Source organism: Tursiops truncatus, chromosome 9 (genome assembly GCF_011762595.2).
Source record: "Tursiops truncatus isolate mTurTru1 chromosome 9, mTurTru1.mat.Y, whole genome shotgun sequence".
In the NCBI taxonomy this organism is placed as follows: Eukaryota; Metazoa; Chordata; class Mammalia; order Artiodactyla; family Delphinidae; genus Tursiops; species Tursiops truncatus.
In genome coordinates, this window is record NC_047042.1 from 77,717,649 (window position 1) to 77,733,254 (window position 15,606).

The window sequence follows — 15,606 nt, forward strand, 5'->3', positions numbered from 1 at the left end:
TTCGGTCCGTTACTTTTTCAGTATGTCTTTTTTTTTTTTTTTTTTTTTTTGCGGTATGCGGGCCTCTCACCGCCGCGGCCTCTCCCGTTGCGCGGAGCACAGGCTCCGGACGCGCAGGCTCAGCGGCCATGGCTCACGGGCCCAGCCGCTCCGTGGCATGTGGGATCCTTCCGGACCGGGGCATGAACCCACATCCCCTGCATCGGCAGGCGGACTCTCAACCACTGCGCCACCAGGGAAGCCCTAATTCAGTATGTCTTTAAGTCTCCTGTAAGACACGACTTCCTCCATCTCTTGCTTTTCCTTACAATCTTCCTTTTAAGAAGCGGAGCCCTAAGGCCAGTTGGACCCTTGCTGACTGCATGCTCCTGGTGCCCTGCATCTGCTGCCGGTTAGCAGCTGGCTCACCGAGCCCCGCCGGCCCCTGAAGTCATTCTGAAGGTGCAATCCTGTTCTTTCACTGAAGGCACCCGATATCTCGTGTTTCTCTTTTTGTGATATCAAGGGCCACCGACGCTCAACGCTTAGGTCTGCTGATTCGTCGAGGGGTGCAAAATGGGGCTGCCCTGTGGTTTCTCCTGCGTTTAGGAGCTGGAATAGCTTTTAGAGACTCTACATCATCTGTTGGTTGGTATCCAGTGGTAAATTTCATGTGGTTATGGCAGGATGAATCTCATTTCCCCTTACCTGCCCAGTTTTCCAGGTTACGAACTGGTTCCCTACCACCCTCCAGGGTAACCACATAGTCTTTCCTTTCTTAACAGCATTAGGAGATCACGGATTTAAATATATCCGGTAGGCTGCACTGCCTGCCATCTTCAGCGCGTGGGAGCCTCAAGTGAGCTCCGAGTCCTCTGGACGGGACCCAGGTGGTCTTTGACAGATTCTCTGCCATCCAGCCTAACAAGGGGCTACAGGTTCATCCATACTTCCCACCCCAAACCTGCAACTGGCCGTTTCTCCAAGGGACTCTGGTTTCTTTTCGTGGGAAACAATTTCAAAACCAAAATGTGGAAATGATCTTCACTTTTTTTTTTTTTTAAGATAAAATTCCTGTGACTTCTGATACTTCCCATACAAATTCAGGCCAAAAGGCTTTTATGCGGTCTTTTCTAGGACGTCTGCATCTCTGTTCCTCACTAGGGGAGGAGAGGACTTGACTAGCCCATAATTGCTTATTTGCTGAACCCACATCACACAGCTTCACGATAAGCATTCTAACGTGAATGGTTAGAATCACCCCCACCACTGCCAAGTACCATTCCTGAGAAATCAGGTGAACTATTCCTGTTCCCCTCACTGATTTCACAGCCAGACCTCCGCCGCCTGAGCCCTCGTTGAGCCTGCCCCGGCTCAGCGCCCATCTCTCTGGCCGCGGCGGCTGCACAAGGCTCACTTGCCTGCAGACTCCTCGGGAAGGCCCCAAGACAACCCTGTTTCCTCAGCTCCTGCTGGCTGAGGTCATCTGCGCCCTTCCAACGTGGAAGGCAGTCTTCCTGAATACGATCCTTAGCTCTACCTTTTCTTCCCCTGAGAATCATAAATATGACTCCATTTTCTCCTGGCATAAAGCATTGCTGGCGAAGTCTGACAGCAATCCCATCTACTTTGCCTTGTAAGTCATTTGCTCTTTTTGCCTAGATGCCCCAAAGGATTTGCTTCTTCCTTTAAAGCCCAGTGACTTGAATAGAATATGTCTTGTTCATCCGAGTTGATATTCCCAGATCTGTGATTTGCTCCTTCAGTACCTAACTTTGACATTTCAGGAATGTTTTCTGGACTCGTAGTTTTTACCATTATATTCCTTCGGATTTCTTCTTCAAAGGGCTTTCTTTACCTAACTTCAGTACCTGTTTTTTTTTTTACTCTGCCTTAATCTTTACTCATTTCTTTTTGATTTTAAAATGGCCCTCTTTTTCACCTTCGATTTTTCTTAAGGAACAATGTGTTATTTTTATTCAGTCTCGAATTCCTCCTACTTCACTTTGAAATTAATTTGACTCTGTTTCTAATTCTCTGCTGAGTTCTGCCCCCTGGGCTGAGCTGTTCTGATCTTGCACTTCCAGGGGCCGTCATCTCCTGGCCACTCTGAACAATCCTGACCTGTCTGCAGGTGTATCTCTGACCACCCTCTCTGTCTGTGGAGATACTATTTGCCCCTCTTCTTTTTTATTCTAATAGCTTCCTGGGGGGTGGAAGCAAGAGGACTGAACTCACCATTTTCCAGTTTCACTCATTTCTGTGGTCAGTCTCCCTGAACTTCTGGGAGGCTACACTCTGGACAGCGTTTCTGGCTCCTCAGGGCTCCCTCTTCCGAGTGCAGGGCTGCCTGCTCTGCGGCCACCCCTGATTTTATCTGGACCTTCCCTTCTCCCTTGTGGCCAATGACAGGGGTCCCACTCGATCCTGAACCCCCTCCTGACGGGCTCTGCTCTGCGTGGGTCCTGCCAGGGCAGGGCACTTTACCTGGGTAAAGGAAGCCATGGGCCCCAGCAGCCCCACGCTCCCTGCTCCTGGTCTGGACAGAACCCCTCCAGCTTCAGTTGCTGGCCGCAGCGTGACCAGCCCCAAGTCCTCCGGTGAACCCCCGAGGGCTACCTGGGGCGTCCTCCCCTCCTGCCCCTGCTAACACCACACTGCCCCGGCTGCTGGCTTGTCCCCATCCAGCTGTATTTTGGGGCTTTGCACCTAAGGTGTGCTGCCAGTGTGACCCGGGAACATGGGTTTTGCCCACAGGCAGTTACTGTGTTTTTACGTGGGTCTGCTGTCATCCGGCTCAGACGTGGCATTTGCGGTGAACTCTGCGGGGTCATTCTGGAGGGCACTGAGACGTGAGAGGCGGGCGTGAGAGCGGGAGGCCGGGACCCTGTCCCTGGTGGGTGATTTCCAACACACCAGCTGAAGACTCTTTCCCACCTCAGAATTGGGATGTCTCTTTATTATTCATTTTTGGATGGCTTCTCCTTCTGAACACCCTGTAGCTAAGGCCCCAGGCCGAGCCTGGACAGCTCTCGCACCTGCAGGGGTCAGTGCGCCAGTGAGGCAGCGCAACAGACTCTGGCTGCAGCCTACGGACAGTCCAGGCCCCCAGGCCCCTTCCACTGGCTCCCGGCTGCCTCACCCTGGGCGGTGGCCTGGCCTCTCTCTGCCCAGCACCCTCTGATCAGCACCCCGAGCTCGAAGGGTGTGAGGATTCCATGAGAGGGCCTACCCGAGGTGGCTGGCCTCAAGCTCGGGGCACACAGGAAGCGCTCACAGCCCTGCTCACGGACCCCTCGTCCCGACCCAACAGGGAAACAGCCTACAGGGGCTACCGCCAGCCCAAGCCTCCTGCTCCTGCGTCCAGGCATCAGCCGGGGGTGGGGGGCGGGTCTCAGGGCAGGGGTCCGGCCCTGTCCCATCACAGGAGGCTGCCACAGAGGTAGGACCCAACAGGGCAGGCCCAGAACCAGGGGACGCACGGCAGCTTGGAGGCATCCGGGCCACACGGCTTACAAGCTGAGCGAAGGGGTGTCACGCGGTTGGGGGTACCACGCAGGGAGGGGCCGGAGCAGACTTGCAACAGACTCCAGTGGGGGGTTGGGTCGGGGACAGCAGGCCGGACAAAGGGGATATGAGAACCCACTTGTGCTTTGTAGAGGTTTCCTCAAGAGAATGAGTTAGTGGACGGAGTGTAAAATTAAAACCACCTTACTTCAAGGCAAACATGCATTTTGGAGACAGCTGGGGACACCTTCACACACTGGGCAACGCTTCGTCAGGTGAGATGAGCGTTTGTTATTGCTGGAGAATCTGGGTTCTCATGGCTGGCCATCTGCTGGTCCTCAGAATCCAACGGCCCCGGAGACCACGCCTCTTCCCGCAGCTCCATGTCTGGGTCCCTCCTCCGTCCCGGGGCCGCCGCGCCGCACTCCTCCTCCTCTCTCCTCCCTCGCGGATGGTGGCAGCGGCGGCAGCGGCGACTCAGACCCTGGGGTCAGGGGGACGGGCGCCCAGGCCGGAAGTGACCTTCCTGGCCGCTTCCGCCCGCGCCGCTCCCCCTCCCCTTCCCACCCCACCTCCAGCCTCCACCCCGTCCTCGCCGCTCTAGGAAGGCGAGCCCGGCAACCCCTAGCTGCCGACCCCCCCCCCCCCCAGCTAAATGGTGCGAAGCGGGCGCCCCAGGGAGCCACTTCCGGATGCGTCTAGGACAAGGGTCCTCCGTCCTCAGACATTTTGAGATTTAAAATTATACACACAGGAAAGATATATCTTGCTAACAATCATTTCCTCAGCTTTATTTTCCTGATTTGCAAGTGATTTTTGTTATCAAATGTAATTGTCTCTGTAGAATGTGCTTTTATATTTCTGCTAAAGTAGACAAATTATGTTAAAATGTATTATCAATCACATGATACTAGTTGAGAAAAAAGATGACGGCAGTGAAAGGCAGATACCAATTTCCTGTGAGTGATTCACACGTCTCTCCCTATTTTCCCTTTACACACCGTGAAAGGGGGTCTTCAGAACAGAATGCCTCATGGTTCCTGCACTTCCGGGGGAAGACTTTCACAGTGAGAGGGGCAGGAAGCACAGCAATTGCCTCCGTTGATTTTTTTTAAAATTCCTAGACCTCAAGTGCTTAATCTCCAAAGCTTGAGATTTCTAGGGGAAGGGAATCATAAACCGGAACACTATACTTTTTAACCATTCATAAATATTCCTGCTTATTCCTTACAAACACACAACCAGTTCTGTAATATTACTTAACACAGTTCTTACAGTCTTCAGAATATAAGGAATTTGGTGAGGGCAGGTGGGAGCGGTATTTAGAGAGGAAGGTTCCAGGTCACTTTGCTTTGACTCTTGGGTAAACATGGGTGAAACTTTCTTCAGTTAATGGAAGGAGTTTATGAAAGATTAATGAAGGTTGCTTTCGGCAGAAAAGATCAGGATCTAGATGGCTGTAAAATTCAGTTAATTAATCCTCTTAAAAGGTAAAAGGAGGAGAATGACAGTGTATATGGTACTATGTATTCCACTACTCAGACTCCGGTCACTTAGGATTGTGTGTCTCTGCAATCTACAAGAGCCACACCCACACGTGCTAATGTCACCTCAAACCACAGCCCCAACCCAGCCCTCCTTATGCTAGCAGCTCCCCCCAGACGCCAGGGGCTGCTTCACGTCTCCACACCGGCACATGCTCCCCGCCCCCCACAGAATATTTAGCATCTTCTCATCCTGGTAACCCTCTTCATGACACACCTGAAGATTACACAATTCTCCCCAATACTGAATTCTCCTCAACCTCGAGAAGGTAGAGCCAGGGACTTACCACGCCACTGTGGCATTTACAAGAGTGCTTCCTTTGAAAAAAATTAAAGCTAGCAAATAACTAGATCTCCTTTCTATGTTACCATCTGTATTCTCTACATGATTACAGAGAATGGGTTAACGAACTGATTTAAACACAGTGTACCACGCTTTGTTGTATTTTAAAATAATCTTTAAAAGACATTTCATTTCTGTTCAAGGAAAGCTGATTCATTACCGGTACCACTTAAGTAACAATATTTTAATTCAAAAATATGTGAAATCAAAATTATTCTGAAGACTATAAAACACATAGCTTTAATATCAACTAACTTCATTTCTCTAAAAGTATGACTGTATTTATTTGAAATTCACTGCATTTCCTTCAAGTTATTCTGAAATTAAAGTCTTTACTGACAGACTAGGCTTCTTTCACCCCGTTAATATCCTGATTCAAGTAAATGATGGCTAACAATTTCAGATTCTGGTGTTGTTATGTTACTCATTGTAGAATGTACAGTTTGCGCTCTTTTCTTCATCTTTTTTCTTAGTGTTCTGTTCTATGAATGTGCACCAATGCAAACACGATATTCTCAAAGCAAAGAATCCAAAATCTGACAGGCAGTTTCAGTAGCACAAGAACTAATCCATGACATATGTGGGTTGTTCTTATGTTTTTCTGATAACATGTAAATAACTTTTCTTTCAATTATCCCTGGTTTCATAACTTAATTGTTACACATGCTATCTTCTAAATTAGTGCTTTTAAGAGTTTCCTAGAGGAAACTCTTCAATGCCTTAATTTTGAAATTAAGTTCTTGGCTCTGACCGGAAGCAATATCAACACCCATGCTTCCTCAGAAGACAGCTTCCTGTTTTTCCATTATGGATGCTAAACCTACAGCTCTGGGACAAGGGCTACAAAACTACGTGAGGCTCCTGCCAGCTTCAGGTGGCAGCCCTGCCACTGCTCCCTCCTCATTCACGTCCTTTCCTTTCCGAGTCCCCAAGAGCTGTCTGGCCGTTGCCAACCTGCACATCTCAGCAGAGCAGCTTCCTATCCTGAGCTTCGGACCCTGAAGCAACAAAACATCTTTGAGATTTCCTAGGAGAACACTGTTGGCAAGAACAAGGGACCAGACAGGGTAAATAAATACAGAAGCAAGAATTTTACAGTTAGCAAGAGCCTCAAAGCCTTTCCTGAGACACAGGGAAAGTGGAGTAAATTCCACCAACATGTACCTGGAGCCAGGTGCCCGCAGCTTGGCTAGCTTTAGACCAAGCCGTTTCCCCGAGCCCTGCTCTACTAATTCCTCTCCTCACACCATTCCTTCCCTATAAAGGGCAGGCTATCTTCTGTGATTTCTATAGCCTTTTCTTTTTAAAACTCTGTTGAAAGACAACAAAGGAACAAACAAGATAGACAAGTCCTTGAGGGTAAAAGAAGAACCTCAGCTGTTTTTCTCAACAATCCATTTCCTTAATTTCTGTAAAATGATTCTTATTCCAAAGGAAAGCTCTTCCCTTACTTATGAGTATTTCTGTAATTTCTTTAAGTTAATCAAAAAATCTTTAAGCTTTTCTTTCAAATCTCAGAGCTGAAGAGAACTCTAGTTTCAGCTCAGACATGTAAAGAGCTTAGGGGAAGTCATGCCTCCTGTCTTTACAGTAAACAGCTGGACAAGCTGAAAATCAATGACTTTTCCGCACTTATCAGGGAACTGAGCTTTCAGGGCAAACCACTAACTCAATATCTGGAGACACAGGAAAAACAGAGATACTACATTTAAAGCAGAAGTCAATGGGTGCCAGAAATACAGAACCACTTATCTGACTAGTAATTCGGACAACCTACTGGAAGCTGAGTGCAGAGAGTGAGAAACTCCTGGGGTTGTAATCATAAAGGGGCTTCCACACTTTCCTGGGCTTTCTTCCAGTGACCCCACCAAGTTCTCATGGTAAGGATCCAAGAAGGTTCCCCTTGGGAACGTGGCCGGAAGAGGGGGAGAAAAGCCACTGTTATACCGCCCAGATTCTTTTCCCTAACAAAGGGGAAAGGACTTTGTTAGAAGAAAACGCTGAAAACTTATTCTAGCTGGAGGAGGAGAAGGCTGCCCTCTGCAGTCCTTTGCGGCCTTTCTGTCTTGTCTATTTGAAAAATAATAACAAAAAACCCAACATGAACAGGAGACAAGACTTCAAGGAAACAAATGGGGGATGCTTTAGCCAGGGAAGGAAATAAGGGGTGTGGGTGAGGAGGAAAACAATACTCGGGGACAAAGGTTAGAAACGCTTATGCAAGGCTTCCCTGGTGGCGCAGTGGTTCAGAGTCCGCCTGCCGATGCAGGGGACGCGGGTTCGTGCCCCGGTCCAGGAAGATCCCACATGCCGCAGAGTGGCTGGGCCCGTGGCCGTTGAGCCTGCGGCCCGGAGCCGTGCGGCTCCTGCGGCCCGGAGCCCACGGCCGTTGAGCCGTGGCCGTTGAGCCTGCGCGCCCGGAGCCTGTGCTCCGCAATGGGAGAGGCCACAACAGTGAGAGGCCCGCGTACTGCAAAAAAAAAAAAAAAAAAACAAGAAACACTTGTGCAAGTTACAGCCCTGAGACACAGGCCCATGGAAAGACTGACTTTACCAAATGGTAGGATGAACACTCCCTTCTCCCCAGCACCCTACCACAACACCAGCGTCGCTCCAGAAAAACAGCTGATCACGGTTAAAGAGCCGCAGATACAGACTCTCTGAAGAGGAATACTTCGGGAAGCCCCAAGTCAAGACAGGAGAAAAAGACAAGGACACTAGAAGAATGTGAAGCTTCTTGCGCCTGTGGCTACAACAAACATGAAACACAGCCAACCTCCCGGTCAGATTAACATAAATCCTCACACTAAAGGCGAATATACCGCAGTTTCTCTTACCTGATACAACATGTCTGGCTCTCAACAAAAAGTTATACAAAGCATGCCAAAAGGCAAAAGAAGAAAAAGGAACACAGTCGGTGGAGACAAATCATGCATCCAAAACAGATTAAGATGTCACACGGACGTAGTTAACTAACAAGGAATTTAAGTAACCGTTAATAATATATGAAGGGCTGTAATGGAAAAAGTTGAAAACAGGCAAGAACAGATGGATAATATAAGCAGGGAGGTGGAAACGCTAAGAAAGAATCAAAGGAAATGCTAGAAATCAAAAACACTAACAGACGGGACGGGCGTATCAGCAGACTTGCTGATTCTGAGCAAAGAATCAGGACACTTGAAGGTCAGCCGAAACTTCCCTCTCTGAAATGCACAGAGAAAGAGAACTAAAAAGCAAACAAAAAAATAAAAGGAACATCCCAGAACTGTGACAAGTAACATAAGTAGACATAACAAATATAACTAAAATACTGGCAGGAGAAGGTGAGAATAGGATATAAGGAACGTTTGAATTAATAATGGCTGAGAATTTTCCAAACGTAATGACACACACCAACCCCTAAAATTCAGGAGGCTCAGAAAATACCGAGCGGGAGAAATATCAAAAAACTCATACCCAGGCGTATCATATTTGAACTGCAGAAAACTAAGCCAAGGAGAAATTATTAAAGGAAGCCAGAGGACAAGAAAACAAACAAAACACCTTACAGAGAATCGAGGAAAAGAGCTTGATCGGACTGCTCATCAGAAGCCACACAAGCAAGAAAATGGAGTGAAATCTTTAGAATATGTTAAAAGAGAAAAAAAGCTAACTCTACATCTAATGAAATTATCCCTTAAAGATAAAGAACAGAGACTTTATCAGATATACAATAACTGGGGGAGTTCATTATCAGTAGTCCTGCCTTTCAAAAAATGTTCAAAGAAGTTTTTCAGATAAGGAAAATGATGTAGGTCAGAAACTTGGATCCACATGAAGAAAGAAAAGTGTCAGAGAAGGAATAAATGAAGGTGAAATTATATATACACACACACATATATATATCTTTTACTTTTCTTATTAATTGATCTAAAAATTATCTGTTTAAAGCAAGAGTAGTAACAATATGTTTGGTGAACAGAGCATATTATAAGTGAAATGAATGACAGAAATTTCACAAGGGACGGGAGGGAGGAATTGAGAATTCTCTATTATGGGAGAGCTGTATGACACTGGAAGCCTTATAGTGTTATTTGAAGGTAGACTTAGATTAGATTATTTTAAAATACATATTGTAAGCCCTAGGGCAACTACTAAACACACTTTTTAAAAAAGATAAGTAGTGCATCAAAAGAGAATATAAAATGGAATCATATAAATGTTCAATTAAAATTAAAGAAGGCAGAAAAAGGAGGGGAGACAAAGAACAAATGCAAAGAAGAGTCAACACTTAAAAAGACTGCAGAATGTGATCCAACTACATCACTCTATATACAAATGGTCTAAACACACCCATTAAAAGACAGAAATTGTCAGACTGGATTAAAAACAAAAACAAAAACCAGAGGTAATATGCAGCTGTCTACAAGAAACCCACTTTAAACAAAGAATCAGACAGGTTAAAAAGAAACAGATGGAGAAAGATACACCCTGGTAACCATAATCAAAAGAAAGCTGAAGTAGCCATATTAGTTTGAGACAAAGTAGACTTCCAAAAAGAAAAAAAGATGATCAGGGACAGAGAGGGACTTTATATAAAGTCCACAAATTTATATATTAATTCCACAAAAAGACATGACAATGCTAAATGTGTATGAACCTAAGAAAGCATCAAGATCCATGAGGCAAATACTGATAGAACTGAAGGCAAAAACAAATCCATTATTACAGACAGAGATTCGAACCAGAAGTACTGGGTTGGCCAAAAGGTCCTTTCGGTTTTTAAGTAAAAATAAAAGATATGTTTTTCATTTTCACCAAGAACTTTATTGAACAACATATTCACTGTTTTTGTTCCACTACCTTCTGCCATTTTTCAGGCAACTTCATAATTCTATCTTCCCAAAACCTTTTATCTTTTTGAGCAAAGAACTGTACCAGATGCCTTTTACAGTCTTCCAGGGAATCGAAATTTTTGCCATTAAGAGAATTCTGTAAAGACCGAAATAAATGGAAATCCAAAGGTGCAATGTGTGGTGAATACGGCGGATGAATCAGAACATCCCAGCCACGGGACTTCCCTGGTGGTCCAGTGGTTAAAGACTCCGCCTTCCAGTGCAGAGGGTGTGGGTTCAATTCCTGGTCGGGGAGCTAAGATCTCACATGCCTTGAAGCCAAAAAAACAAAACATAAAACAGAAGTAATATTGTAACAAATTCAATAAAGACTTTAAAAATGGTTCAGATCCAAAAAAAAAAAATCTAAAAAAAAACCCAAAAAAAACCCCAGAACTTCCCAGCCAAGCTGTAACAGTTTTTGCCTGGTCATCAAAGAAACATGCGGTCTTGCATTATCCTGATGGAAGATGATGCATTTTCTGTTGACTAATTCTGGATGCTTTTCGTCGAGTGCCGCTTTCAGTTGGTCTAACTGGGAGCAGTACTTGTTGGGAATTAATCGTTTGGTTTTCTGGAAGGAGCTCATAATAGAGAACTCCCTTCCAATCCCACCATATACACAACATCACCTTCTTTGGATGAAGACCGGCCTTTGGTGTGGTTGGTGGTGGTTCACTTCGCATGCCCCACGATCTCTTCCGTTCCACATTGTTGTACAGTATCCACTTTTCATCACCCATCACAGTTTGTTTTAAAAACAAAATGTTTTTGTTACGTTTAAGTAGAGACTCACATGTGGGAATATGGTCAAGAAGGTTTCTTTCGCTTATGTGGAACCCAAACATCAAAGCGATTAACATAACCAAGCAGGTGTAAATGATTTTCAGTGCTTGATTTGGATATTTTGGGAATGTCGGCTATCTCCCGCGTGGTATAACATTGACTGTTCTCAATTAATGTCTTGATTTGATCGCTATCAACTTCAACTGATCTACCCGACCGTGGAGCAACGTCCAGCGAGAAATTTCCAGCACGAAAGACACGTTCTATCAGTCACAGCACCTTCTCCATACGCTGCACAAATCTTTTTTTGTATTTTAGTTGCTTTTTTACCTTTCTTGAAATAATAAAGCATAATATGCCGAAAATGTGTTTTTTCTTCCATCTTCAATATTAAAATGGCTACACAAAAATTCACCAATTTTGATACTTTTTTTAAAATGCGTGCTGCTATGACAGCTGTCATAATACAATCTAACAAAACTGTTTTGAATGAAGTTAAAGACAACTAAGCACTACTAGAGCCATCTGACAGAAAACATCGAATGAACCTTTTGGCCAACCCAATACGTTCCAAATCACAGAGGACGGAAACCAGGAGGTCAAAACCCTTGCTGTAGAAGTGATCTTTAAAAGTAAACAAAAGATTAATTTTAGTACATTTTGAGTAAATAAACATAAACTCGTAGGTCCACAGGAATTTATGTTATGACCCTGTAACATTCAGGATAAATTCTACTGCATTTGTAATAACTTATTTTAGAGGTCTACCTGCTCTATTAAGACTTCAGCACATAGAGAACAAATATTTTATTTAGTTAAGGTTGGTTTCCCCAACACCTAGCAAAGTTTTTGGCTTGAATACTTGGTAAACATTTACTCAATGTCTGAATCTGAATTTTACTAATAAATTTTGTTCATCAATATTTAACTATACAAGTGAGCTACTGCTCCATTAAAAACAGAAAGTCCCAGTTGTGTTTCTTTTACAATGGAAGATTTTGGCTGTACAGTCATCCTCCAATATTATCAAAACCACCACCTGGTTTAATAATGCAGTAAAATCAATTATAGTGAAAGCATGAATTGTTCACAGGGTTAAGGTTCCACACTGCTTTTCCATTAATTAACTCTGCTAATTTATTCATTGGAAATGATTCACAAATTAGTAATGCAAAGTAAATGATACACATAGAATACAGAAATTGAGAAGTAGATTTGCAAAAAGATTTAAAATAAATGTAAACATATGTACATGATAGAAGTGTGACTCTTAATGAACACAGGAATTTTAAAATGCCAGAATTTTGGCAATTTAAATTGTATATTAGGGTACAGTTAAATAATTTATAGCTCTAAAATAAGCAAACAAAATACAACTAAGGGAGGAATACATTTAGACAAATCATAGGATCTAAAGATGAAAGACATGGAACAAACATGATATTATATTTAGTTTTTCATATGTATGATTAAAATAACAACTGAAGAGAAAATATATTATTTACTCTGTCACCTCTAAATTATGTAGTTTAGCAATCTTCTTCAATTCATTTCTATCTGGCTGGGTTAAAGAAAAAATTTTTGAAATTTCAGTCACTTCCATAAAACTCTGAAGATGAGTATCATACCTTTATGAAAAATTATTCTGCAGTGAGGAATACCTGTTTATTATAAATTGCCAAGCTTCTTCAGATAAGAGACGATTTTCACTTTACTACTCAGGGCATGCCCCATACACATATACCCAATAGGTATAAATCTGATGTCCTAAAATAGGGCACATGGAACAAATTACTTACTGAATAAAATGCACAGATATTCTTCTCCTATCGAATAATTCTTTCAAAGCTTCTTCCAAATGTCATTATTTGACATATTAAAATTCAATTTCACTCACCTTTTCAAACAAAGTGATTAGAGAAAGTAAAGTACATCTTCATAGGCTTGTAAAGACTTGGTGTTCATTCTGTGAGTCAGGGGAATAGGAAATATCATGATCACTTACCTGACATGCATTATAAAGAAGTTGGTGTTCTAGTTTTTTAATTCCCAAAATCTGCTGAAACATTTCATAGAGTTGTTCCTTGCTCAGAATAAGTTCAGAAACAGCGCTCAGGGCCATCCTGTTTTGCTGTTTACACAAGTCCTCTTCACCCCTGTAAATGGCATCATATTTGGCTATCCAGGAGCTCAGCACTGTCTCTTTGCTCAAGCCATCAATTTCTGGCAAACTCCGCACACGTTTTTCTATGTTTTTCTTAAACACCTCTCGGAAGTCATTAGCAGAACATCCTCCACTCTGAACCATTCTGGCCACTCGATCACTCTTCAGAAAAACCTGAAAACAAAACAAAAAGCAAAAGAAAACAAAAACCCACTTACAATTAGGCGTGGACACTAACACCAACTGCTTTTAGCAATCCAAGAGTCATGACACCAAACATTCACAACGGTTCAAATGTTTCATAATACGCACTAACTAATGACGAAATGGAGGCTCCGAATCATCTCTCTTAAAATGTTGAAATGTTTAGGAGAGAAAATAATGAGTCTTGAGGAACTTGTATGACCCAACCTTGACCTACACGTTCCCCACCTGAAGGTCATGGGGATCTCTACAACTGAAACCCTTAAGAGTCGACTGAAAAGGTAATTGGAGATATGAACCCAACTTCCCTATGTGTCCTTGGGAGCTCTGGTTAGTTCTTCAGCAAGGGGAAGGTCCCTTATTGTCTGAAAATCTGAAGGCCAGTAGCGTGGTAAGTCTAGTATCCAAGTCAATACCCTCCGAGTATAACTGTTAATCAAAACTACTCCAGAGCTGGGGGGTACACCTGTCCCCACCCCTGACTTCACTACCTCCCCAACTTCTCACACACTTCTTGTAGCTGGGAAAAAATCGATGATGAAAAAGCAAACTCTAAAACTTTTAGCTGTCCGCTAATATCAAGTAAGAAACAAAGCACAAACAATGACAACCAGGGAGAGAGACAGTTTTGAAATGGGTAGGAAGAGGTGGGTAATAAGTAATAAGGTCATACTGTGCAAGGGACATCAGACTTGGCCTCGAATCTCTCCTTTCTTCTAAGTCACAGACCCAAGTATCAACAAGTATCGGCCAAGATTCATGAAACATCTATTCTGTCATCAATATTCCTAAGAAGCCTCTAGGGGTCATATGAGACTGATTTGATTCCTGTTTTCTTCCTATAATAACAAAAACTCCTTCCAAAGAACCCGTAGGACTATTTAATGCAGCCCCCATGAGTTATATCCGTTGTTAAGGCTTATGGAACAAAAATTCGTGTCAGTCTTTTCCCTAAGAACTGACTCATGATACTGAGGTACTCCCAAATTATGACCCCACTAATTGCTCTAATGCTACTACCATGTCCATCTGCATGTGGGCAAACAGCATGTGTGGTCTGTGCAAAGCAGCCTCATTTGTCCCAGCGACTGGCATCTCAGCTACCAGGTCCCAAACCTTCTCCCCACTTAATTTCTCCTCTTTTCAGACCATGCATACAAAATATTGCTTCCTATCTTTGCTCAATGGCCAGAGGGGATTCCTGACTCTTGAATATTTTGGTTAACTAACGTACTGAATTAGGAGTGGTGAATTTTACACTAGGCAAACATGCATGACACATAGACCCAGCGCTTCCTCTCTTTTTACTAGCTGTGGCTTGATTACAGTCAAAAAGACTCTTATTTGTTATGTTTCTAAGCCAAAACTAATTCTTAAGCCCCAAGTATAAGAATAGTGTCTTTAATTTATTTAGATGAAGGAAAATAAAATTTAGATATTTAATATTTTATCTAAAAATGCCATTTAACTACCTCTAAACACACAGGGGTCTCTCCATCTTCTTTCTCATCCTCATCTAATTGCACTACTCTCGTTGGGCACTAGGCTTCAAGATAAATGTTATACGGACATAATTTTTCTCATTTCTGTTACAGCTGTATCTTGTTAAATGGGAACGTACGCAGGCTCAGGAGTCAGAGGGGGCAGACTGCGCCAGTTGTCAGTCCACTGCTTTCCAGGGCTGTCTTCCTGTGGCCTTGCCACTGGTACAGTTTTAGAGGGTGCTGGAGGGACACTGGAGGAGGAAGGGCCCTGGTTCCCGGTTCTCTTCTTATACCAGGAGGCACGTGGCACCCACCCCTGGGGCAGCTTCTCTGCAGACCCCAAGGACGGCTTCGCAGGGCGCGCCCACACTGGCAGATTCCCGGGCAGTTCTGCAGTGCAGCACTGCAGAAGGCAGGCTCCCGTGAATCCTGCCGGTGCGGCACTGCAGTGAACTTGTCTGCCATCTGGTAGGATACACCACATCTTCTCCGGTGAGGTCTGGATCCCAGGCTTTTCCAGATTTGCTCCTTCCTTGGGCGCTCTGCTCCCTGTATCTGCTACTCCTATATTCTTTAGTCGCCCATCGTAGCCAACCCCTCATTGTTCATAACAAATTTTCCCTGATCGATTATCGTGTGGTTTCTGTCTCCAGATTGCACCGTGATACAGAAATACTGAAATGCTGCATGGGACACTATATCTAAGAGAAAATATTTGAAA

The 15,606-nt window shown here is 44.0% G+C and overlaps 1 protein-coding gene across 15 annotated transcripts in view; it reads right to left on the minus strand.

The window, feature by feature from the left end:
- CADPS2 (calcium dependent secretion activator 2) overlaps positions 1–15,606 on the minus strand; it is a 485,983-nt gene that overhangs the window by 328,453 nt on the left and 141,924 nt on the right. For all 15 annotated transcript variants that reach the window (XR_012334053.1, XM_073809879.1, XM_073809876.1 and 12 more), the window contains one exon: positions 13,039–13,371. Coding sequence is in view for 14 of the 15 variants with exons in the window: in XM_073809879.1 (XP_073665980.1) it covers positions 13,039–13,371 (333 nt within the window). In the remaining variant the exon portion in view is untranslated. The remainder of the gene's footprint in view (positions 1–13,038; positions 13,372–15,606) is intronic.